Source organism: Leptodactylus fuscus, chromosome 6 (genome assembly GCF_031893055.1).
Source record: "Leptodactylus fuscus isolate aLepFus1 chromosome 6, aLepFus1.hap2, whole genome shotgun sequence".
NCBI lineage: Eukaryota > Metazoa > Chordata > Amphibia > Anura > Leptodactylidae > Leptodactylus > Leptodactylus fuscus.
Genome location: NC_134270.1, coordinates 120,741,577 through 120,769,570, shown reverse-complemented (window position 1 = coordinate 120,769,570; position 27,994 = coordinate 120,741,577). Strand labels below are relative to the sequence as shown.

The 27,994-nt window shown below is 42.1% G+C and overlaps 1 protein-coding gene across 2 annotated transcripts; it reads right to left on the bottom strand.

The window, feature by feature from the left end:
- Nucleotides 1–701: 701 nt before the first annotated feature.
- On the bottom strand, nucleotides 702–27,994 carry MPP2 (MAGUK p55 scaffold protein 2). Of its 2 annotated transcripts, XM_075278296.1 has the most exons (13): nucleotides 27,866–27,994; nucleotides 25,806–25,929; nucleotides 10,020–10,108; nucleotides 8,841–8,993; nucleotides 7,573–7,722; nucleotides 7,244–7,471; nucleotides 6,859–6,990; nucleotides 6,414–6,519; nucleotides 6,062–6,130; nucleotides 3,733–3,894; nucleotides 2,529–2,731; nucleotides 2,301–2,429; nucleotides 702–2,075 (listed from the first exon to the last, which is right to left on the bottom strand). In XM_075278296.1, the coding sequence occupies exons 2-13, from the start codon at nucleotides 25,840–25,842 to the stop codon at nucleotides 1,899–1,901; spliced, it is 1,635 nt and encodes a 544-aa protein (XP_075134397.1). In that variant the 5' UTR covers nucleotides 25,843–25,929; nucleotides 27,866–27,994; the 3' UTR covers nucleotides 702–1,898. The 2 variants fall into 2 exon arrangements, with proteins under 2 accessions (XP_075134397.1, XP_075134398.1); XM_075278297.1 differs by lacking the exons at nucleotides 25,806–25,929; nucleotides 27,866–27,994 and adding an exon at nucleotides 10,632–10,967.

The following is a 27,994-nucleotide window of genomic DNA, read 5'->3' as shown; positions in this document are numbered from 1 at the left end:
CACCACCAGAACCTATTTACACAGCGGGCACTAGGGTAATACAAGTGATATTTCTGTTAAGGACTTAGGCAACCAAAAACGTGGCCTACCCTTCCCTATTAGCTGCCTACCATTTGCTACATGGAACAAACAGACCTATTTAATAGGCGAAAAATGCATAGTCCCCAGCTACTTTGTTTCTCAATGCAGGGACCTATCAAGTATGTAATATGGGCCTAAAGTGTGCGGAGTGTTCATGTTACCATATTTCCATTACCCATAAAGGTCCATAGCTTGCAAGAACTAGTATCACACAATGTACCGGTATGTACTATATAACAATCAGAAAACCCCTATAGACTGCCCACTAAAGACACAATGATAGTGAACTTAGATTGTGAGCCTGTGGAATATGATGGCGCTATATAAGGAAGTAAAATAAATAACTAAAACATGAATAAACAATGGAGATACAAAAAAAATGGAGACACAGAAGAAGTCATTTGTCTGCGCATGGCCAAATATTTCTGATTGTGGCCTTATATACGCCAGTAAAATAACCATTCTATATGTAGACATATTATAACTCAGTGACTCCTTTTCTGCTTCTCCAACCTTCTTGGTCACCTAAGTTTGGGTTTCTGGTTGTAAGTTCCTAAATATTCATCTATTGGTCTTCTAGCTGTCTCCAAGGGTTGGGCTTGAGGATCACAATGTCAGAACTCTTTGATAGGATTAGTTTTTCATCTCACCATTTCCAGCCTTCATAAATGCATCACATTTCCAAGAATGTCATGTAAATTGGAAAAAATCTCAGCAATATATTGTTTATTATTTTTAGCAAATGTTTTTGAATTCTCACAGAATTATCACTATAACAAATAGACAATAAAATATTTTATAGAAGTCAGTCTTCTGTCTCACAAGTAAGACATTATATATCTATAGAAAAATAATATTCAGATTATAAAGTTCTACAAAGCACTTTGAACAATGTATCTAATGCTAATACTGACACTTTGTAGAGGAACTTGCACCATAACAAATACAGGAGAAGGGGGTGGGGGTTTGCCTAGTCTATGGGAATGTTGAGTCTTGGGACTGAATGTGATGTTCCCCTTTAGTTTTGGCTTGGACAGGGCCACTGCAGAGTCAGTTTATGGTTGAAATGAAGTGTCATAGCTTTAAAGGTGGTTTCTAGGATTAGGCAAAGGGTCAACGTCTTTTTCCAAAATTTGTGCCACTCTAGTGTATAAGCTATTACTGGTATTGCAGCTTAGCACCAGGCAACTTTTGGCAATACCAAAAATTGTCTATGTACAAGAGTGGTGCTCTTTCTGGACATACTGTCATAGACATACAGGACATACAGTCTTCTCTTTCTGAGCCCTACACAACTGCATAAGTTGTCCAGTGATTAAACCAAACCTTGAAGTTAAGGATAACAGTAAAAGTCAGAATGTTTAAGGCCATGTTTTTGGCAGTAACAGAGGGTTCAAGATCTTGATGAACTTCTAACAGAGATGTCAAAATGTAGTTAGATGTAGATGGAGACCATATGGACAAATCACTCTGACTTACTCAACAGTTATAGCTACCGCACATACAGTAAGTATCCAAATGTTGCCCCTTTGATCCACTTGGTCCATAGTTGTATAGACATGTAAATATACACTTTCATCTGCTTTCAATACCAAGTTGGCATCCAGTAAGTATAATAGGGTAAGGATTGAGGGTATCACCATAATATAAATAAGATGAGGAAGGGTAAGTAATGGAAGAGCACTTTGACACAAATGAACAAGTCCAAGGTGGGTATTGAGCTTCTTGGGGTAAAGCCCAGGAGGTAATTAGAGTGTCCATCCATATTCTCTGACTCCAGGAATGTCTAAAGAAGGAATGTGTAGGCAGTAAGAATTCTAGTAGACCCAGCTGACCGGGACCCACTGGTGTTCTGTGCGCAGTTTCTCCAGGGCCATTTGTAGTTCTTGAAACGTTTCGTCAAGATCAGAGTTGACAAGGCTGAGATCAAAATAATGGCCATAGGCCTGGTGAAGCCGTTCACTTTCTTCTATAATGCGCAAGAGTTCACCATTCTGTAAGAAGAAAGGTGGGTATATGGTTTTTTTGCTTCTGAACTTGCGACTTACAACACTACTCGCTCTTATGCTCTAGCAGCCTTTGGAGGACAATGGAGCTCAGCATCCCAATGGCAACCGTGGACTGCTAGAGCACAGACTACATCTAACCAACTACATAGCACATAGAATTATATTCAAGGTGTTATAATGACCACAGTATACACTGCGGATGCCACTTACAGATAACTGCTTAGCTGTCACCCCAGCTTCCACCGCACGCAGATTATTGGATTTAAGGGTGTCGAAATCTGGAGCCCCAATAAAAACAACATATGGTACAAATTCAGCAGTTCTGAGGACCTTCACTGCCTGCAAAACAAAATCAAACATTAGAAAAGTAAGAGACCGGCAGGCGGATAGGTTGATAAATAAGGACCTCTTAATACCATGTGACTATTTCCTTCTTACCTGTGGATTTACATCCAGCACACACATTTTTCCTGATGCCACCACTTCCTGTATGGAGCTAATCTTTGTACCATACAGATTGCCCTCATAATCGCCATGCTCTAAATACCGTCCAGCCTTTATATCTTGCTCCATTTCAGCACGGGACACAAAGGAATATGACTGACCATCCCACTCGTCTTCTTTTCTTTTCCTAGAGGTGTCTGAAATGGACAGTGATGACAAGAGAAAACCACCAATATTTTAGGGATCTCTTTTGTCGTTTGGAGACAGTGATATGTATTCTATAGAGTAAAACTATTACCAATTATTATCATCCAATCCCCTCAAGCTCGGATCCCTAAGACTAAGTTCACATCTGTGCCTGGATTCCGTTAGGGGTTGCTGTCCCCAAATCTGCTTGAAAAATGCGGAGAGAAAAGACAGGCAAGAGGGCCTTTTCTCTGCATTTTTCTGGGGGAAATGGGCTTTCTGTGGGTAACCACATTTTAAACATATTGGGTTGCCGTTTTTTGGGTCCCCAAGCAGACCTGAAGAATGGAAACCTGAACGCAGGTGTGTCACCAATGCTGGACACTGTGGGAACTAGGACATTGTCTGGTTTAGGAAACCCATTTTCAACTCTCCTATTGGGGAACTGTGGGTTAACGACAAAGAGACCTCAATCCAAGATCGTATTCTATTTAGGGACAAAGGCTAAACTGAGTATGTTTCACTATGGAGGATATGCGTGATTGGTGAATAAAATCCCTCCCTGTATTATGCATTTATTTAATTGATAAATCTAATGTATTTTTTTATTTATTTATACATTTATTATATAATTTATATATCTACAGAATGGCATTTTGTATATTTGAATAATTAATCAATTACATTTGCATCACTATACATATTTTGTATGAACACTCACTATTTGCTTGAGGATCGAAATGTTGATGTGACATGGAATTCACATTTCTTTCTTGCATTTGAAATCCTGGGGTTCTGCTATATTTTTCTTTTTTAATGAAGAGTATGGCTAGCTATGCACAGTCAGGACTTTGATTTAGGAGGATACTGTGTAGTTCTTTATACCACCTGTGGTGGTGCTGCATTGAGATCAAACACTTACTGGTAGGAGACTCTGCTCATTGATGAAGGTCTCAGCAACTTGACACTATGTGATCAGATTATTGTCAAACGGATCTGGCCATAAACTTACAAGGTGTGGTGGTTCCATATCTTAAGGAGTCTGAGGTTAGTAGTTTGTTCTTTAGGCTTCTCCTCCCCACTCCCTGTGCACCAATCAGAATGAGGGTCTTTCTTCGGAAAGGGGGCATCTTTGCAACCTCCTCATATATGAGAAGTTCATGGCGATCAAACTCTGAAAAGGATAAGGATGTCAGGTTTACACTGTACTGACATGTTCTGACTGTAGGTAGTAAGCTACATGGAGAGTAACAGTGCAAAGACCAGAAGAAAATGTCAATGTTATCTTTGTAGAAATTATCCACACCCCCCATTTCAAGTTCTTAGCACTGTTAATAGGCACTGCTCCACTGATTCCAGAGCAGTTGGTATTTTCTCTCTAGTCCCCACTGTTCCCAAGCAATAAGTGCAGTTAGTTTTGGTGCCTGATGTGCTACTTAAGCTCTGTAATGTCAGAAGGGCAGTGTCAGATAGGGGGCATAATTCATCGCTCCAACCAGAGGCAGCCATTGTCAGAGCTCAGAATCATACCCCTTGTTTGCTCCTGCCTTACACCGCCCTTCTGAAAGTACAGAACCGCACCTTCAGTGTATCATTTGCGGGCTCTGTTTCCTCCCCTCTTTCCCTTACTGTTGGGGTTCCTCAGGGCTCGGTTCTAGGCCCCCCTGCTCTTTTCTCTCTAGACAGCCCCCATTGGACAAACCATTGCCAGATTTGGCTTCAGGTACCATCTTTATGCTGATAATACCCAATTATATGCATCTTCCCATGACATCACCCCTGCACTCATACAGAACACCAGCAACTGTCTCTCTGCTGTCTCAAATATCATGTCCTCACTCTATCTGAAACTAAATCTCTCCAAGACTGAACTACTACTGTTTCCACCATCTAATAGATCTGTCCCTGATATATCCATTGTAGTCTCAGGCCTTACTATAACTCCTAGGCAGCAGGCCCGCTGCCTCGGGGTCATGTCTGACGCAGACCTTTCCTTCACCCCTCATGTTGAATCACTCGCACGTTCATGTCACCTCCACCTCAAAAACATCTCCAGAATACGTCCTTTCCTTACCAGAAATACACTAAAGACACTTATTGTCTCTCTGATTCATTCTCGCCTTGACTACTGTAACTCCTTACTAATCGGTCTTCTCCTTACTACACTCTCCCCTCTACAATCTATACTGAATGCAGTGGCCAGGCTCATCTATCAGTCTAGACACTATAGCGATGCCTCTGGTCTGTACCAGTCACTACACTGGCTGCCTATTCATTATAGAATAAAATATAAAGTTATCACCTTCATCCACAAGGCTCTCCATAATGCCGCACCTCCCTACATTTTCTCCCTCATCTCTGTCTACCGCCCAACCCGTGTTCTCCGTTCACTCAATGACCTAACACTTACATCCTCTATTATCAGAGCCTCCCACGCTCGTATACAAGACTTCTCCCAAGCTGCACCACTTCTCTGGAATGTTCTACCCCGGACAATCAGATTAACTCCCAAATTCTACAGTTTCAAACGCAAACTAAAGACGCATCTTTTCAGACAGGCCTATTACAAATTCTAACATAAACCCTTAACCCTCCTCTGTCCCCGCTCCCACATTTCCCCACATGATATGATGTCATCTCAGGATAACTTTATCTGTCCAAGCTCCATCCACATGTTAAAGGACACGACTGGTGACGGCTCATAAAGTCTTATGTTTGTGTAATGACAGTCACCTCTATTACAAAAGTGTCTGACCTCTGCATAAGCAATGCCGCCCCTGCTACCCCTCGTGTCACCCCCTCTACCTCATAGATTGTAAGCTCTTGCGAGCAGGGCCCTCAGTCCTATTGTGTGAAACGACTTTCTTTGTAATGTATCTTCCTGTCTGTATTTGAACCCTACAAATTGTACAGCGCTGCGGAATATGTTGGCGCTATATAAATAAAATGTATTATTATTATTATTATTATTACAGAAACTAAATAGCATATCAGGCCCCAAAACTAACAGCATTGATTATTCAGGAATGGTGGGAGGTAGAGAATGTACCGGAATCAGTAGAGTAGTGCCTATTAAATGATGTAAAGAGTTGGACTGGTTGGAGGTGGTGAAAGGTTCTCTTTAAATAGAAATTGTGTGTTGGCGCTGTAAGAGAATTAAACACTGGTACTGAGTCAGCCTACAGATTACCGCTGATCATCTACTGCTTGATCACTGTTTGGGAACTAGGTCACTTAAACTAGCTAGGAAAAAGTAACTCCTTACCAGATTTATAATTTATTAATTATTTTAATATTTGCTTCTGATCATTTAATGTATCGGTTTGCTTTTGGATATTTACCTGCATTTTTGGTAGTTACGTACATGATCCTCTTCTTCTTCTTCCCTCCCATACTTCCACATAGGGCACCTAGAAATATTTTTTACATATAGCAACTATGAGAAATTTCAGTGCAAGGGTCTTCAGAAAGGAAATACAAGGCAGAAACCATGCCACTTTGGTCCATGGGAATTTTCTGGTATTGCAGTTCAGTTTCATTCAATTGAATACAACTGAACGACAATATCAGAGACAGCCAAAAGAGAGAAGTGGCACTGTATCTCGAATAAAGCAAAAAATTTTTTTTAGCCTCATGCAACTCATGGCATTGGTATTAAAGAAACACACCAGCCACAAGTATTCGGCTACTCACTAGAGTTCGGGCCTAGCTCTCCATCTCTTTTGACAAAAGCTTTTCTTTTTTCCTCTAGCAGCTGGCTAGGAATAAGTCCAGCGGTTCCTCCCTTCACTAGGCATGCCTAAAGGAGAGGGACAGAAGTGGGAAGGAAATAAAGATTAGGGTCCTTCATGAAATATATGTTTATGAAGATGATGTGTGATAAACAGGGCTGGAATCAACAGCAGACACATCTGAGCAGGGCTAGGTATAGGATTGGCTTGCTCTGGTGTTCAAGGCAAATGTGCAACAGGCACCCACTGTGACCCTGGCACCCACGCACCCACAATATTCCATGAACTTGTCTAGTTGGAGAACTTTTATGTACTCAGTTCGAGGTTTTTTTTGCTTTATTATGTGACTACTTGATATTGTTATAGTGTGAAACATAACATGGATATATATATCTGACAAGTCTCACCTGCCACCAGTTGGGGTCTTCCTGATTTACGATTTGTAGCAGATCTCCAGCTCGGAAAGCCAAACCTGCCTCTTTACATGGGATCAGGCTGTCATTGGAGGGGTCATAGCTGAAGTGACATTTTACAAATACCTGAAAAAAATCAACGCTTTGTTATTTCTCTGACACCTACTGTATGTATCCAGCTCTGAATGGATCTGACTTGTAAAAGGGAACAAAGCCCAAGGACAAGGTAAGTCCTGTATCCTGAACAAGACAGACATGTGATACCAAAAAACCAAAGCCCAAGGACAAGTGTGACACAGCCTCTGGAAAGAAATAGCTTTTTAATCTGAAAACTTCTTTATACTTTAATGTAGTATTAGAACCAGTCTCTCCATGGTACCTGCCGGAGAGGGTGCTGCTCTTGGTAACTTGGCAGTATTTTCAGCACCACACTTCCACTGGCTTCCCGAAGCATTTCTTGTAGGGCCTGTGGGTCACTCCCAACTTCCCGACCATTCACCTCTCTTATGACATCTCCTACATGTAGAAGACCTTGTTGGTCAATCACACCACCATGCAAGATCCTGGCAATCACCAGTTCACCACCTTCTACACGGAAAGTCACTCCCTGTTAAGAAGAGACAACACAGAGCAAATGTGACAACACAAAAGGAGCAAACGCACATCATGGTAATAATAATACCCAGGAAGCTTTGCTTTCTAATTTACCAAATGTTCTCCTGCATTCTTTCTTACTCCTACCATCCGCACTGCATCAGGTGGAACTGGCTGGTTGCTCAGAGTGGGATCCATAAGAGGACTGGGAGGAGGGGTCTCATAATTTTTGGATGCCACAGAGTCATGAGTCTGTAAAAGAGACTGCAGAAGAAGACAGAACATAGATGCAATGTAAATTATGTGATCACATGAAACATAAAGTCACACTTGCGTTCCAGTTTCTGTTCTTCGGGTCTGCTTGGGGAGCCAAAAAAATAGAAACCCAATCTACTGAAAACCCGTGGTCCCCATAATGGGTCCGTCAGCTTTCCGCCTGGTTTCCGCCAAAAAAACGCAGTGAGAAAAGTCCTGCAAGCAGGACTTTTCTTTCAAATTTTTAAGCGGATTCGGGGATGGAAATCCAGTACAGAATCGAGGCGTTGGTGTGAGCCAATCCTTTACTGAAACACGTAACAAAACAGGTTATAGAGTAGAATAAGAGGTATATGAAGCTTACAGATGAAACCATGTTAGGTGTGTCAGTAAGTCCAGTGAGTGTATGACTGGAATATTCCCATAGGAATGGAGTTATGGCATCTTTCAGATTTGCCTCCCACTTTGCTCACAACCCATAAAGAAATGTATTGGACATAGAGCCGCCAAGACAATTACATAGTTAGTAACAAGCACATGCCTAAAATAGTCACTCTGTAAATATGTCAATATTCAGCACCAAAGGTTAAATTGAATACATAAATCTGTCACTCGGACACCACTAACAATCTCCAAGGCCCTCTTGTCTTTGCAGTGGGTGAACTCTAACACTTCTCTACATTATCTATAGGACATGGTTTACGATTTATTACTTCATGACTCTATTCTCTAAAAGGAATACATTAAATATTCAGAGGCTAATAAAACAAGTCACTCTCAACTAAGTTCTTGAGGTAGAAAGATAAGATGGCTGACTAAGGACAACATGGCCGACTATAATAAGGCTTATTTTCCTACAATGTATCAATCTATACATAGTATTAAACTAATATTGAGGAAAAATTAAATATGTGCAGGTTATAGTGGATGGGTCACTGCTTGAAACAAGATCTATCTATCTATCTATCTATCTATCTATCTATCTATCTATCTATCACCCTGTAGTTGGATCAAATATCTGTAAAGCTCCGTAGAATTGCTATATATGTAAATACATAATAAATAAATAAATCAAATCTTATAAGAAATATACATAGGAAAGACAGCCCTATACACTTATACACTACCTGGAAATGAGGTTCTTGTAGAATCTTTTTCAACTCATCTGCCGCACCACTTGGGTCCCTGACTCCAGCCATGTCCTGGAGAATCTCCTGCACCAATTGCAGGTTGTTCTCACTCACAGCTTCCAACCTCGTCTCTTCCATACGTTCATGGGCCTGTGGTAAAGAGAGATTTACATCAGCTACAAACAATGCTTCTATCCACCAAGAACAAATAAAGATCTTGGAATTCTAATATCATGGGTAGAATTTATTAAGAAGGTTATTTCCCCCGCTAGTCTTAACGCACCAGAATTATTAAGAGGCCCTGACCTTGTATTAATTATGGCACACCATGTGAGGTCCTGTGCATCAGAACTGAAATCTACACCAGTCAGGAACTGGCAGGGAGTCAGAAAGCAAATCATGATCAAAGTAATCCCAATACATTATAGTGCTCCTTATGAACTTTATTATTCAAGTTTGCAATTCAACACTTATTGAGAAAATCACTGTTTAATTGATATTCAAAATAGGATAAAAGTGCCTTTGAGACATTTGTTACCTTCCCCGGGCTTTCATCTGTGCTGTAGACTACTTCCCCTAACTGCTGCTCAGCTCTCCCTGGAGGGAAAGCAATGTAAGGATGGTGGGCTGAGCTGGGCAATAGATGGCAGAGGTGGTCTACAGCGCAGAGCGAAGCCTAGGGAAAGTAAGAAGCACCCAAAAGCCCTTTCACCTAATTTGCATATTAATAAAATGGCTATTTTCTCAGTAACGGAGATGTGATGTTTTATTACAAAGGTATATTTGGATAGTGTTTAAAGAGCAATACAAGGTATTGGGATTACTTTGATTACTATTTTACTGCTGACAGACTCCCTTTAAGGTATGACTCGAGCCACTTGTCTGGCATGAGTTATAGTAAATTTGACAAGCCGAGGCATCCCCATTCCAGCACACATTGATCCCCACCCCTATCTGCCTGACTTTTCCAGAAGAAAGAGCAAAGTCGTGCATCTCTAGCATGCAAAAGAGTCATGTGCCAAAGATTCAGAAAACTGGCATAGACTAAAGTGTAAATTTCTCCCTGATTTATACTAGAATGTTGTAATATTCTTAGCAGAAATCCAGAAAACTCCATCATCCTTATCCCCACATATAGTTTTACATGCGCATGGTTTCTTCAAAGACAAGCATTACCATTGGACTCTCCATGATCCCTTTAAGGAAGATTAGGTCCAGATCAGAGGATGGAGGGAGATCAAATGGCTGCATGACTTGCTGCATGGCTATAAGATATGAAATGAAAAATATCTCAAGACACATTCTTAAGAGTGACCAAAGAGAAGAACCTTAAAGCAGAGAATACAACATATGTAAAAGGAAATTTTTCTTTAATTTTAAGACATTGGAAACATGAATTACAAAATCATAGCGGTTTTCATGCATGAGAAATATATTAATGAGACTTGAGTAAATCCAGATTGTCCTTGGTGACCACTGAATATGAAATAAGGAGGTTGAAGAACATCTGTTAAAACCCTATGAGCTCTGTACTAACAGCAATAAGATTCTTTAATATAAACCTTGACAGATATATTAATTTGCATTAGTTGAAGAAGGAGTCTGGGTGAAAATAAATCAGGATTATGGGGGACATGAGGTGGATGAACAGGAAACTTGATGGTTAAAGATATGCGGTGTCAAATATTGATAGACAGCGGTGGTGACCTATGGGAATTGTTTTAGGGTGATGAGATGGAAAGCCGAGCATGGTGATGCCAACCAGGTGATGGTATGTGGCGAAGTTACCTTCCTTTGATGAATAAAGATCCTTTGTAGACTCCATAGACCACACTAGTTACCAGTTACAGCTAGACTATAGTGTCTCGTTCTTTTAGGGCTTGTCTTCTATAGTATCATCTTCTGATACTCCACGGCTGCTCCCTCCCTATTCCATACCCAGTATAACTCCTTGTTTCTCTTGCCTTGCCTACATCCCTTCCCCTCTCTCCGTGTCACCGACACATCAGTCTGACTATATTAGGGACAGATGCAGAGGTTGACAAGCATGATAATGACCAATGGAAACATAGAAGGCAGTGGTCATAGAAACCATTTCATCCATGCACAACCTTTCTGTGGATTTTACATAGGGTTAATAACTAATAGCACTGCTTAACCACTAGAAATGCAGGGCAAAAGGCACGCGGCGTACTGGTTGGCCGGGGCAAAAGGTGCAAATACGATGAGCTGGAAGGGAGGGGGCACTGAAGTGGGTTTTCTGCATCAGTCTTTGTAAATGCCACCACTTGCTATTGTATCACTGTAAGACCCCTTTAAGGCTCGGCGCCTTGAACATCACTCTCTAGTTTCCATAGTAACCGGAGGATTACACAGGATGGGTACCAGCCTGGATGCTGCGATGATTAACCCTTTTAATGCCTAATTGTCATGTACTCTCATCTAGCATCATTTATATCATTATATACATTTGATATCAATTATTATAGCCACTGTTACACCAGCATTGCTATAGACAGCGGCTTCTGGTACACGAGCAAAGCCATCACATAAAAATACAATGTGCACAAAAGACACCATGGAGGGATTATCCTATAACTGCATCTGTTCAGCAAAAAGAAGTGAGCCATATAGGAAGTGTGTAATAAGTGACCACATTAATCTGGAAATGCAAGAATTAAATAGGGCAAATGTATTAACGTACGACAGGGTTTGTCTCCACCTCCTGTGTAAGGAGGGGGGATGTCACACAACAACGCTGCACAAAGTGACATTCACACAGAAAGCAACAGAGGGGAGACAGGATAAATATAGGCCACGGAGATGTAGGAAGCCATGGGCAGTGACACAGGGTGCAGCATGGGATTAGGAGAGTAAACAGAGAAATCCAACATTATGTACATAGATGATAGATCATTCTGACCGTATTCTGAGATTTATATAGACTGTGAAAATATGAAGACATAGGAGATATGGAAAAGGAGGAGGAAATATAGGGAGAGGATATATGGAGTAATAGGAGGAGATATAGGGAGAGGTTATATGGAGTAATAGGAGGAGATATAGGGAGAGGTTATATGGAGTAATAGGAGGAGATATAGGGAGAGGATATATGGAGTAATAGGAGGAGATATAGGGAGAGGTTATATGGAGTAATAGGAGGGGATATAGGGAGAGGTTATATGGAGTAATAGGAGGAGATATAGGGAGAGGTTATATGGAGTAATAGGAGGAGATATAGGGAGAGGTTATATGGAGTAATAGGAGGAGATATAGGGAGAGGTTATATGGAGTAATAGGAGGAGATATAGGGAGAGGATATATGGAGTAATAGGGGGAGATATAGGGAGAGGTTATATGGAGTAATAGGAGGAGATATAGGGAGAGGTTATATGGAGTAATAGGAGGAGATATAGGGAGAGGTTATATGGAGTAATAGGAGGAGATATAGGGAGGGGTTATATGGAGTAATAGGAGGAGATATAGGGAGAGGTTATATGGAGTAATAGGAGGAGATATAGGGAGAGGTTATATGGAGTAATAGGAGGAGATATAGGGAGAGGATATATGGAGTAATAGGGGGAGATATAGGGAGAGGTTATATGGAGTAATAGGAGGAGATATAGGGAGAGGTTATATGGAGTAATAGGAGGAGATATAGGGAGAGGATATATGGAGTAATAGGAGGAGATATAGGGAGAGGTTATATGGAGTAATAGGAGGAGATATAGGGAGAGGATATATGGAGTAATAGGAGGAGATATAGGGAGAGGTTATATGGAGTAATAGGAGGAGATATAGGGAGAGGATATATGGAGTAATAGGAGGAGATATAGGGAGAGGTTATATGGAGTAATAGGAAGAGATATAGGGAGCGGTTATATGGAGTAATAGGAGGAGATATAGGGAGAGGTTATATGGAGTAATAGGAGGAGATATAGGGAGAGGTTATATGGAGTAATAGGAGGAGATATAGGGAGAGGTTATATGGAGTAATAGGAGGAGATATAGGGAGAGGTTATATGGAGTAATAGGAGGAGATATAGGGAGAGGATATATGGAGTAATAGGGGGAGATATAGGGAGAGGTTATATGGAGTAATAGGAGGAGATATAGGGAGAGGTTATATGGAGTAATAGGAGGAGATATAGGGAGAGGTTATATGGAGTAATAGGAGGAGATATAGGGAGGGGTTATATGGAGTAATAGGAGGAGATATAGGGAGAGGTTATATGGAGTAATAGGAGGAGATATAGGGAGAGGTTATATGGAGTAATAGGAGGAGATATAGGGAGAGGATATATGGAGTAATAGGGGGAGATATAGGGAGAGGTTATATGGAGTAATAGGAGGAGATATAGGGAGAGGTTATATGGAGTAATAGGAGGAGATATAGGGAGAGGATATATGGAGTAATAGGAGGAGATATAGGGAGAGGTTATATGGAGTAATAGGAGGAGATATAGGGAGAGGATATATGGAGTAATAGGAGGAGATATAGGGAGAGGTTATATGGAGTAATAGGAGGAGATATAGGGAGAGGATATATGGAGTAATAGGAGGAGATATAGGGAGAGGTTATATGGAGTAATAGGAAGAGATATAGGGAGCGGTTATATGGAGTAATAGGAGGAGATATAGGGAGAGGTTATATGGAGTAATAGGAAGAGATATAGGGAGCGGTTATATGGAGTAATAGGAGGAGATATAGGGAGAGGTTATATGGAGTAACAGGAGGAGATATAGGGAGAGGTTATATGGAGTAATAGTAGGAGATATAGGAAGAGGATATATGGAGTAATAGGAGGAGATATAGGGAGAGGTTATATGGAGTAATAGGAAGAGATATAGGGAGAGGTTATATGGAGTAACAGGAGGAGATATAGGGAGAGGTTATATGGAGTAATAGTAGGAGATATAGGAAGAGGATATATGGAGTAATAGGAGGAGATATAGGGAGAGGTTATATGGAGTAATAGGAAGAGATATAGGGAGCGGTTATATGGAGTAATAGGAGGAGATATAGGGAGAGGTTATATGGAGTAACAGGAGGAGATATAGGGAGAGGTTATATGGAGTAATAGTAGGAGATATAGGAAGAGGATATATGGAGTAATAGGAGGAGATATAGGGAGAGGTTATATGGAGTAATAGGAAGAGATATAGGGAGAGGTTATATGGAGTAACAGGAGGAGATATAGGGAGAGGTTATATGGAGTAATAGTAGGAGATATAGGAAGAGGATATATGGAGTAATAGGAGGAGATATAGGGAGAGGTTATATGAAGTAATAGGAAGAGATATAGGGAGCGGTTATATGGAGTAATAGGAGGAGATATAGGGAGAGGTTATATGGAGTAATAGGAGGAGATATAGGGAGAGGTTATATGGAGTAATAGGAGGAGATATAGGGAGAGGTTATATGGAGTAATAGGAGGAGATATAGGTAGAGGTTATATGGAGTAATAGGAGGAGATATAGGGAGATGTTATATGGAGTAATAGGAGGAGATATAGGGAGAGGTTATATGGAGTAATAGGAGGAGATATAGGAAGAGGATATATGGAGTAATAGGAGGAGATATAGGGAGAGGTTATATGGAGTAATAGGAGGAGATATAGAGAGAGGTTATATGGAATAACAGGAGGAGATATAGGGAGAGGTTATATGGAGTAATAGGAGGAGATATAGGGAGAGGTTATATGAAGTAATAGGAGGAGATATAGGGAGAGGTTATATGAAGTAATAGGAGGAGATATAGGGAGAGGTTATATGGAGTAATAGGAGGAGATATAGGGAGAGGTTATATGGAGTAATAGGAGGAGATATAGGGAGAGGTTATATGGAGTAATAGGGGGAGATATAGGGAGAGGTTATATGGAGTAATAGAGGGAGATATAGGGAGAGGTTATATGGAGTAATAGGAGGAGATATAGGAAGAGGATATATGGAGTAATAGGAGGAGATATAGGGAGAGGTTATATGGAGTAATAGGAGGGGATATAGGGAGATGTTATATGGAGTAATAGGGGGAGATATAGGGAGAGGTTATATGGAGTAATAGGGGGAGATATAGGGAGAGGTTATATGGAGTAATAGGAGGAGATATAGGGAGATGTTATATGGAGTAATAGGGGGAGATATAGGGAGAGGTTATATGGAGTAATAGGAGGAGATATAGGGAGAGGTTATATGGAGTAATAGGAGGAGATATAGGGAGAGGTTATATGGAGTAATAGGGGGAGATATAGGGAGAGGTTATATGGAGTAATAGGGGGAGATATAGGGAGAGGTTATATGGAGTAATAGGAGGAGATATAGGAAGAGGATATATGGAGTAATAGGAGGAGATATAGGGAGAGATTATATGGAGTAATAGGAGGAGATATAGGGAGAGGTTATATGGAGTAATAGGAGGAGATATAGGGAGAGGGTATATGGAGTAATAGGAGGGGATATAGGGAGATGTTATATGGAGTAATAGGGGGAGATATAGGGAGAGGTTATTATGGAGTAATAGGGGGAGATATAGGGAGAGGTTATATGGAGTAATAGGAGGAGATATAGGGAGAGGGTATATGGAGTAATAGGAGGGGATATAGGGAGATGTTATATGGAGTAATAGGGGGAGATATAGGGAGAGGTTATATGGAGTAATAGGAGGAGATATAGGGAGAGGTTATATGGAGTAATAGTAGGAGATATAGGGAGAGGTTATATGGAGTAATGGGGGGAGATATAGGGAGAGGTTATATGGAGTAATAGGGGGAGATATAGGGAGAGGTTATATGGAGTAATAGGAGGAGATACAGGGAGAGGGTATATGGAGTAATAGGAGGGGATATAGGGAGATGTTATATGGAGTAATAGGGGGAGATATAGGGAGAGGTTATATGGAGTAATAGGGGGAGATATAGGGAGAGGTTATATGGAGTAATAGGAGGAGATATAGGGAGATGTTATATGGAGTAATAGGGGGAGATATAGGGAGAGGTTATATGGAGTAATAGGAGGAGATATAGGGAGAGGTTATATGGAGTAATAGGAGGAGATATAAGGAGAGGTTATATGGAGTAATAGGGGGAGATATAGGGAGAGGTTATATGGAGTAATAGGGGGAGATATAGGGAGAGGTTATATGGAGTAATAGGAGGAGATATAGGAAGAGGATATATGGAGTAATAGGAGGAGATATAGGGAGAGGTTATATGGAGTAATAGGAGGAGATATAGAGAGAGGTTATATGGAGCAATAGGAGGAGATATAGGGAGAGGTTATATGGTGTAATAGGGGGAGATATAGGGAGAGGTTATATGGAGTAATAGGAGGAGATATAGGGAGAGGTTATATGGAGTAATAAGAGGAGATATAGGGAGAGGTTATATGGAGTAATAGGAGGAGATATAGGGAGAGGTTATATGGATTAATAAGAGGAGATATAAGGAGAGGTTATATGGAGTAATAGGAGATATAGGGAGAGGTTATATAGAGTAATAGGAGGAGATATAGGAAGAGGTTATATGGAGTAATAGGAGGAGATATAGGAAGAGGTTATATGGAGTAATAGTAGGAGATATAGGGAGAGGTTATATGGAGTAATGGGGGGAGATATAGGGAGAGGTTATATGGAGTAATAGGGGGAGATATAGGGAGAGGTTATATGGAGTAATAGGAGGAGATACAGGGAGAGGGTATATGGAGTAATAGGAGGGGATATAGGTAGATGTTATATGGAGTAATAGGGGGAGATATAGGGAGAGGTTATATGGAGTAATAGGGGGAGATATAGGGAGAGGTTATATGGAGTAATAGGAGGAGATATAGGGAGATGTTATATGGAGTAATAGGGGGAGATATAGGGAGAGGTTATATGGAGTAATAGGAGGAGATATAGGGAGAGGTTATATGGAGTAATAGGAGGAGATATAGGGAGAGGTTATATGGAGTAATAGGGGGAGATATAGGGAGAGGTTATATGGAGTAATAGGGGGAGATATAGGGAGAGGTTATATGGAGTAATAGGAGGAGATATAGGAAGAGGATATATGGAGTAATAGGAGGAGATATAGGGAGAGGTTATATGGAGTAATAGGAGGAGATATAGAGAGAGGTTATATGGAGCAATAGGAGGAGATATAGGGAGAGGTTATATGGTGTAATAGGGGGAGATATAGGGAGCGGTTATATGGAGTAATAGGAGGAGATATAGGGAGAGGTTATATGGAGTAATAAGAGGAGATATAGGGAGAGGTTATATGGAGTAATAGGAGGAGATATAGGGAGAGGTTATATGGATTAATAAGAGGAGATATAAGGAGAGGTTATATGGAGTAATAGGAGGAGATATAGGGAGAGGTTATATGGAGTAATAGGAGGAGATATAGGAAGAGGTTATATGGAGTAATAGGAGGAGATAAAGCGAGTAGTTATATGGAGTAATAGGAAAATATATAGAAGGGTTATATGGAGCAATAGGAGGAGATATAGGGAGAGGTTATATGGTGTAATAGGGGGAGATATAGGGAGAGGTTATATGGAGTAATAGGAGGAGATATAGGGAGAGGTTATATGGAGTAATAAGAGGAGATATAGGGAGAGGTTATATGGAGTAATAGGAGGAGATATAGGGAGAGGTTATATGGATTAATAAGAGGAGATATAAGGAGAGGTTATATGGAGTAATAGGAGGAGATATAGGGAGAGGTTATATGGAGTAATAGGAGGAGATATAGGAAGAGGTTATATGGAGTAATAGGAGGAGATAAAGCGAGTAGTTATATGGAGTAATAGGAAAATATATAGAAGGGTTATATGGAGTAATAGTAGGAGATACCAGGATAGATTATATGGAGTAAGAGCACAAGTTACAGAAAGTCATTTGGGGGAATTTAATAAGACTGGTGTTTTGTCCATTCCATTTGATCCTCTACAGCCTTTTAATAATGTTGGGCCACCTCGGATGGTCCAATGCTGCAGAGCTCTTTGTGCACTGGAATACTTATCTTACTTGTATTATTTGTAATAGTGTAAGTCAAAATTGGCAAGTTCTATTCAATTTATGTGACACTTCATATTACTATTTGTCTGTATTGTTTGTTCCTCTTCTTTCTAAGTTGATAAAACTGCAATAAAAACTACTGAAAAGAAATATACACCAGTCTGGATCAACATTAATTTCTAGTATAGTAAATCTGAGGGGCTGAGACCTCCCAGTCAGGCCCACATAGCTTCCCTACTATGCCACATTTTTTTGAGTGGCAGGGTTTTTAAATTCTCCCTTTTATCTGCAGATACAGTAGATTTGTAAAGGTGCCTATACATGGTTTAGCTCAGCCATATGAGATTACATTAATTTGCCGGGATACATCTGAACTGTGTACTTGAAGCAATGGAAAATATAGGTGCACCCTTGCAAATTGCCACAATTGAGTGTGGCTGGGCTACACCTTGCAGGGGATCTCTAACAATGGTGACTGAGGTGGCATTTTGTATTCATCTCCTGTCTTATCCTGTAATCACATGCCATTCTACAATATTTCAGTTATTAAGAAGAGTTAACTTAAAGTTTTTCCTAGTATTCACAGGACACATCATCGATGTCTGATAGATGGGCAGCCGTGTAACTACTGGGATAGCAGCGGTAGCGGCTGCCACAGGGCTCGGGACATTAGGGGGCCCGACGGGCTCCTGATGATTTTCATGTGTTTTTTATTTTTTGATGTTTTTTATTTACTTACTGATCCCCTTCTGCGGAGGCAGCTGTGATCAATAGTGGGAATCGGTAAGTAAGGCCGTGGGCCCGCAAACCCTATCAAACACTGCTATCATTATACTCTGGGGTCTTTTCAGACCCCGTAGTATAGTGATCAGAGGGCCAGTGGAGGTGAGGAAACCTCAAAAACACTGTTACTTACCTCTCCTGCGCTCGGGCAGGCTTTGGGCCTGTTTGGTGACGTCACAGACGTCACGTAGTCCAGGCCTGTGTCATTATGCTTTGTGACGCTGGCCTGGGTCAGGTGATGTTTAGTCCAACGTTGAAGAGATCTGTACTCCATATCACCGTGTGCTTCCATGGTCATCTACCTCTTCAGTTTGTTAGTTACTAGCCATTTTCCTGAGAGGCTGAACCCAAATCTGTCAGATATTTGTGGCCTATTCTGTGGCTATATTGTAAATGTCTCAAATATTACCACAAACAAAATATTACTTTTCTATGTTAGATTACATAAATATAACCATTTTTTTCAGTTGGAATTATTTTAAAACAAATGCGTGTAAGTCTAGATATTGCATTATATACTCACTATGGTGCCCTTGGTGGCAACCTCTTAACAGGATAGTCAATAAGAATCATCACAGTAGACGCAGCTACCTTACACCAACACTAAACTGATTAGCTAGATATTCTAAGAACAAAAGAATACCAGGGGACACCGTCGCACATTAGTCACAGCAATATCAAAACACAGGAGCATGCGCAAGACAATTTACCAGGTACACTTAAAGAGGACCTTTAGTAAAAAGGTCCACCAACTCTTTTTATCCTACAATAGGTGTCCCTACATGGATTCTGATACAGATGGGATTTTTTTCCTCTAGCCTTTCTCACAATTCATGAAATTGATTCTGTTAGTTTTAGTGCCTGATATGCTAATTAGGGTCATTCTAGGTACCGCCCACCTGACAGTACAGTGCCTGATTAGCTTATTGAATGAATCAGTGGAGCGGCTTCACATATGGGGTCCATGTGCTTTCATAAGCTGACCGCTTGTCCATGCGTTCGGTATTCTGTTCCGGGGGTCTCCAAGCATACTCCCCGAATGGAATACCGAACGCAGATGTGAAGCAGGCCTTAGGCAGATATGTAAATGATTACAGGACAAGAGGGCAGACAAGTGCCCTATAAAAAGGCTCTCAGAGACTACTTTTGGGAAGTGTATCTGAGAAATCACTAACCGCTAGACATGCCTCTGTGACACATGGCAAAGACGTTTAGTCCAGTTGACAGACTGAGGGGATGCCTCATTGGACTGAGAGAAGCAGGGTGGCTGTTTCAATATACTGCTAACTAGAGATGAGTGAGTAGTATTCGATCGAGTAGATATTTGATCGAATACTACGGTATTCGAAATATTCGTACTCGATCAAATACTACTAGCTATTCACAGTAAATATTCGATTCAGAGCCAGCGTTGATTGGCTGAGTGCTATACGAGGGAGCTTACTTTTTCTCATAGGAATGAATTGACCAGCGTTGATTGGCCAGTGTACAGCATTCGGCCAATCAACGCTGGTTCTGCCGGAGGCTCGTCTGTGAGGAGGTGGAGTCTAAGATTGGACCACTGCAGTCTCCATTGTGGTCCGATTTTAGACTCCGCTTCCTCACAGATTAGCCTCCGGCAGAATCAACGTTGATTGGCCGAATGCTGTACACTGGCCAATCAACGCTGGTCAATTCATTCCTATGAGAAAAACTAAGCTCCCTTGTAACAGCAAGCTGCCAGCTCTCCCGACTAGCAAGGATGAGCCTGCGGCAAATCAACGCTGTTCGTGGACTTGGTGACTCTACTTAATTGAACAGTGGTCTCCCCTGAAACGAGCATTTTTTCCCACAGACTATAATGGGATTCAATATTCGATCGAGTAGTCGAATATTGAGGCTCTACTCGAAACGACTATCGAATCTCGAATATTTCACTGTTCGCTCATCTCTACTGCTAACCATCTAGGCTGTTCTGACTTATCTGTAAGGAGGCATTGGGAGCAGTGGATGGTGAATAGGCTCTGCATGGTCCAGACAAAACACCAGTAGAGAGGATGGGTGTTTCGCTGACAAGCATGAGCAGAACCTACAGTTTCCTTGCCCACCATGCAGACATAGGTGGCATCTTCATTGCACACTCCTGTCTGCCTGGACCATTTCTAGGCACATAGCAAAATGAAATTTGGTGTTACAACCCCATTATGTATCCCACCATGAACAGTCAGCCACTATTGCCTTCATGAATGAGAAACCTGGACTGATACTGACTGGAACCATATAATATTTAGCAACACATCCAGGTTCTTTTTGGGATCCGATGATGATTGGGTTTGAGTATGGATGCCTTGTAGTTAACATTTCAAGCGACACACTCTCCCAACCGCTGGTGTGAAGATCTATAGAACATCATATATGACAGTCGGTAAAAACTGGCAGGGATACAACAGACTAACAGCTGAGCATTATGGTTAAGACATCCTGTGGCCACATGTGTCTCCTCTCATGCCAGGGCTTGAAACTGGCATTTTTCAGCAGGATAATACTTGTTCCTACGGACGCCGATGAGCTGAATACATAGGCGTTTAAAGCAGGAGCTGTCAGCTCCTGCTTGAATGCTGAGCTCCGGCATTTGTAGCCGTGATGTGATGACGTCACATCACGGCTACAATATGTGTATGAGGGAGAGAGCTGCGAGGGAAGGTGAGTGTGTGTGTGTGTGTGTGTGTGTGTGTGTGTGTGTGTGTGTGAGAACAGCATGACACTGGGGCACATGGAGGGGGGAGAACGGCATGACACTGGGGCAGATAGAGGGGGAGAGAACAGCATCACACTGGGACAGATGGAGGAGGGAGAACGGCATGACACTGGGGCAGATGGAGGGGGGGAGAACAGCATGACACTGGGGCAGATGGAGGGGGGAGAACGGCTTGACACTGGGACAGATGGAGGGGGGAGGACAGCATTACATTGGGGCAGATGAAGGGGGGAAGAACGGCATGACACTGGGGCAAATGAAGGGGGTGAGAATGGCATGACACTGGGGCAAATGAAGGGGGAGAGAACAGCATGACACTGGGGCAAATGAAGGGGGGGAGAACGGCATGACACTGAAGCAGATGAAGGGGGGAGAATGGCATGATACTGGGGCAGATGAAGGGGGGAGAATGGCCTGACATTGGGGAAGATGAAGGGGGGATGGCATGACACTGGGGCAGATGAAGGGGGGGAGAACGGCATGACATTGGGGCAGATGAAGGGGGGGAGAACGGCATGACACTGGGGCAGATGAAGGGGGGAGAACGGCATGACACTGGGGCAGATGAAGGGGGGGACGGCATGACACTGGGGCAGATGGAGGGGGGAGAACAGCATGACACTGGGGCAAATGGGGGAGAGAACAGCATGACACTGGGGCAGATGAAGGGGGGGAGAACGTCATGACACTGGGGCAGATGAAGGGGGGGAACGGCATGACACTGGGGCAGATGGAGGGGGGAGAACAGCATGACACTGGGGCAAATGAAAGGGGGGAGAACGGCATGACACTGGGGCAAATGAAGGGGGAGAGAACAGCATGACACTGGGGCAGATGGAGGGGGAGAACAGCATGACACTGGGGCAGATGAAGGGGGGGAGAACGGCATGACACTGGGGCAGATGAAGGGGGGGATGGCATGACACTGAGGCAGATGGAGGGGGGAGAACAGCATGACACTGGGGCAGATGGAGGGGGGAGAACAGCATGACACTGTGGCAGATGAAGGGGGAGAGAATGGCATGACACTGGGGCAAATGAAGGGGGGGAGAACGGCATGACACTGAAGCAGATGAAGGGGGGAGAATGGCATGATACTGGGGCAGATGAAGGGGGGGATGGCATGACACTGGGGCAGATGAAGGGGGGAGAATGGCCTGACATTGGAGAAGATGAAGGGGGGATGGCATGACACTGGGGCAGATGAAGGGGGGGAGAATGGCATGACATTGGGGCAGATGAAGGGGGGGAGAACGGCATGACACTGGGGCAGATGAAGGGGGGAGAACGGCATGACACGGGCAGAGACGGGGGGACATGAAACTGTGGGCAGATAAAGGGGGAGAATGGCATGAAACTGGGGACAGAGATAAAGGGGGGGACATGAAACTAGGGGTAGATGAAGGGTATATATGAAAATGGGGGAGAGATGGAGGGGGGACATATAATTTACGGGTGACTGTAGGAGGATTATACTGTGTGGAATCACATGAAAATTGAATGAGAATGGGCGGAATCAACATAAAAGTGGGCGGGGCCCAATTTGCTGCGGCGCGCACAGCGCGCCACACGTTTTATTCCCTCTTTCTAGTCTTCAACAGTTGGGAAGTACAGGTTAGAAGTGCAAGACCCCCCAGTAAGTAGGGCCCCGCCAAAGTCAATTGCCCAGGGCCCCGCAAACCCTGGATCCGCCACTGCCTACAAGTGTGCAGAATTTGCAGGTCCAGCTGTAACACTTGTCACATTTGTTGGCAGTGTCTATGCCACTCCTGTTTTGTCTTGGCTGTGTACTTAGGGTTACTGTCCTGTTGGAAGATTAACCTTGTGTCCCAGTCTGAGGTCCAGAGAACTCTGAATCAGGTTTTCATTGAGAATATCTCTGTACTTTGCTCCTTTCAACTTACCCTCAATTCTGACCAATCTCTCTGTCCCAGCCACTGAACCCCCCCCAGACATGACACTTAGGGTTGGTTCACATCTGTTTTTGTATTCCGTCTGGGGACAGTCCACATGGGGACCTCCGGAATGGAATACAAACGCAATTGCAAGTGCTGTGCTGTAAAGGCACACGGACCCCATACACTATAATGGGGTCCGTGTGTTTGCCACGAGCTGCTTGCACAAATCATGTGGACAGGAAAGTAGATTGGGAAGTACTTTCCTGTCCGCATGATCCCTGCAGAGATCTGTCAGTAAGCACACGGACCTCATTATAGTCTATGGCAGGGGTCCTCAAACTGCGGCCTGAGGGCCACATGCGGCCCGCCAAGCACTTCTGTCTGGCCCCGCCGACAACGCCGGCAGGCGTGCATTTATAATGAAGCTCCTGGGGAGCTCGGGCCAGGCCATGGAGCGCACTTCACTTCACCTATTGGAGGGCACCGCTCCTGATGTCTGCGCGACCTGCTCTGCCTCTGGCCCACTGTTTAAAAAGTTTGAGGACCCCTGGTCTATGGGGTCTGTGTGCTTTTACAGTACAGCACTTTTGACTTGCGATTGGTATTCTGTGCGGGGGGGTCCCCATGCGGACTTTTTCGGATGGAATCCAAACGCAGATGGGAACAAGGACTTAGAATTGCTAAAAGGACAAAAGGCCAAAATGTTCAGAGAATTGTGATTCTGAGAGTCCTTTAGGTCCTTTTTTGCAAACTTCCAGACAAGTCTTCATTTGTTGTTTTTCTTTTTTTTTCTTTTTTTCTGCACATAGATTCTTTGGAACTCAGCCACAGTGACTATTGGATAACTGGTCATCACTCTTACCAATGCCCTTCAACCCCAATTACTTAGCTTGGTAGGGCGTCCAGTCCTGTTTTTCCAATCTTCTTCCATATAAGAATTATGTAGGCCACTGTGTTCTTGGGAATTTTCAGCGCAGCAGAAATTTTTTTTAAACTTTTCTCCATATTCGTACCTCCACACATCTCTGTCTCTGAGCTCTACAGGCAGTACCTTCCTCCTGATGGCTTGTGTTGGCTCTGATATGCATTGTCAGCTGTGAGAACATACATAGACAGGGCTGTCTCTTTCCAAATCATGTCCAATCATCTAAATATACTACAAGTGGATTCCAATCATGGTGCACAAAGATCTCAAAGATAAGCTAGAAATGGAAAGCCCCAAAGATAAATTTCAAGCATCAAAGGGTCTGAATACTTATGTCCATGCAAACTTTTAGTTCTTCTTTTAATGAATTTGCAGACATTTCTAAAATTCTGTTGAAAAAACTCTGCTTATGTCTCAACATGGTTATACGGCTGGAGAAGGGAGTGTACAAGCAAAGAAGGCAATGCACAAATTTCAGATTTAGGGCTACTGGATGGCGTATTTCCTTTACCATTGTGTCTATGACAGCTAATCAGTTTGTAGATCACAGACATCTGTACCCCTGATCTCGGGGACCACCACCCTTCTGACATCTTATTCTGGTAGCTTGGGAAATTAATCCCAGGATTGATTTGTAATTCCCAGAGGGACTAATTCCATAGAGGAGGTGGTGTTGGGAGGGTTTCTATTGGGGAATAGTTGTATCTGTTTCCCCTGTTTTGTTTCTTTTTCTTGTACTTCTTTCATGTTTCTTGGACTTAGTTTAGGTCCTTTTTGTACCATTGAAAATTGGAAAATGGTTGCTGGTATTCCCAAATAAAAAAGATCTGATGAAAAAATTAGGTGGTCCATTGAGTTAAAGGGACTCTGTTAGATTCAATAACCTGTTAGCTACCTTGGGAACACTTCCCGGCCTGATCACAGTTTAGTGGTCCCAAACCAGCTGACAGGTGCTCTTTAACTGCACAGTAGGTCCATTGCCGAACCTGTTATGCTTAGAGGTATACAATACTTTAGAGGGGGTAAATTCTGTCTCATTGCCTAAGGTAGCATGGGCTATAAATACAACCCTGTTCAAGTACATTATCTGTAAAGTGGTGGAGGATCACCCACATTAAAAAAGACATTAACTCTTTAAGTGCCCTTCATGGGGTAAACATGTTGGACTGTCCCTGTGTCTCCTACTGCCAATTTGATCCTCTGTGGACTATACAGTTCTATTGATTTATACACCAATACAAGAAGGGCACTATACAATGCCATCGACTTGAGAGCGTTTATACGAACAATGCGATGCGTCCACTATGGACAAGACCACACTTCTTTTGGATGTAGGCAGTTATACCAGAAGTGATCTTTGTAAAATTGCCATTCCGGGCATAGAAAGTGTCACCTGAAGATGGGAGATGAGAATAGTAAGTACACCCAAGTATGCCTCATAGTTGCTCAGCTCAGATCTTCATCTGAAGGCAGACTGAACTAAATGGACCTCTATAAGACATAGTTGAGTACCCCTGCTGTAAATCTTGATTATTAGTAGTGCAGATCAATATATTGGTTAGTTATGCCATTTCTGTATCATATACTGTATATGGAATCACTGTATGTGTCAGTAACTTACCAGAGTCAGAGTTAATGGATGGAACAGCGACAGGCATTGAGAACCCAAAAGCTGTTGAAGAGACAGGCCAGACTGTATCTTGAGAGGGTATCAGAGAAGTAAACTGAAGAACAACTGGAGGCTCCTGGGAGTAAAGAGAATTATTGACAGATTTGGAAAATGTATTAATATGTATTGGAAAGCAATGTCCTTCCAATTGGACCTATGTTATGTTATGTAACTAATAATTAAAGTAATACATTGAGCTGATGCACACCACAAGTCTGGAGGACTAAACTTCTTTACATTACACAAAAAGCTCATACATTTCAATGGGAACTGTGGAATTGCTTGTTTGGCCAACAGCTATTCTATCCTATTTTACCCCACTACCATCAGCAATAAGCATTAAGACTAACATCCTCTATTATCAGCACCTCTATTATCAGAACCTCCCACTCCCGTATCCAACTCTTCTCCCGAGTTGCACCACTTCTCTGGAATACTGTACCTCGGAAAATCAGATTAACTCCCAATTTCTACAGCTTCAAGCACAAACTAGTTCAGGCACCATTTGCATGATAAAACACACCAGGAGGAATAACAGAGGGAAGGCACAAGGCAGAGCTACAAGAGCAGATGCGACAAAAGTGTCATTTCATAGATAATAGAAGGATTTATAAAATACATATTTCCTTGACTTCTTGTCAGTCCCCATCTGTAGAACATTACAGTCAGCTTCTATCTGGAAATGAAATGACTGGTATCAGGAAATAACAGATCAGTTTAGGCTGCTCAGTAAATGTGGATGATATAGATTGTAGGTTTAGCATCCCTTTTTACCTCTCATATAATGCATAATAACCGGATGCAGTAATGCAGTGATAATCGGAAGATTAATATATAGTGACCATGATCATCTCCTAACCCTGGGGATTACCTTCTGTATAGGGCATCACTTACTACCCACTGATATCACATTGTAATGATACCGAGGTGACGATGGCTAAGAGGACATTATATCTTTAGACATCAACTAGAGCACTGGATGAGGGTCTATATATATTTAGGACCATTAGAAATGGAATTGTAATACACATCAGATGCATACAATTATACTGTATAGTACACACACACACACACATACATACATACATACATACATACACTCGAAACTTATAGACATTGCATGAATTAAGACCCTGTGGACTGCATCAGACTGAGGTTCCTTTGGCCCCGGATAAAATTATTCTGGGGGTCCATTCAAAACAACCCCTATAAAACAGATCATAGGACCCTTAAAATTTGGGTTTTAATGTGTTAGACCCTGGGCCCTCTAGTACTCTGGTGGGACAGTCCGCCACTGCCTGAGGATTCTGCACAGCTATAAGACATACAAATACACATACAAATAGGGTTTTGAAGTAGAAAAACCCATAAAGAAATAAAATGGGCATATTGTAGACTTCACTTCAGATTCACTGAATGTATAGGATGAAATCCACAGTGAATCTGCAGCACGATCCAGGGCAAAATCTTCATACAACATGTAAAATTAGCTGCAGGTTTGACATCAAAGTACATGGATTCAGCCTTAAACACACATATTGTACAGACATAAACACATACATGAATTAATATATACACACAAATACAAACATATATATACTCCTTATATAAACATACACATAAACACACATATACACACATACATAAACACACACGTGCATCAATGCATAAACTAACACACTCATAATAAATGCTCAATAACAAACACACAGACACATACAAACAGAAACACACATACACACACACAAAGACATGTGCCAACACATAAACATTGTAATACATTGAAATAAACACACACACAAATAATATGTACATAAGTGCACATATATAAAAAATCAGACTCCCACATAACAAAGACACACATATAAGGAAATATACACAATGTACATATATATACACCTATGCACATAGATACATAAAATGTAAACAAAACCATAGGCTGACATATACAAATACACACATCCCATGAATATCTATATGTCATTCACATGGGTTCCGCGTACTCTACCCACCTCCCCTTGATATAGAAGTCACAATATGGAGGCTTGGTGGTCTCTATGTTGTGATCTATCTTTGGTATATCTCTTATCACCCAGATGTAGCTCAGCTCAGAATCTGCTGGTTCTTAAAAGGGTAACGCC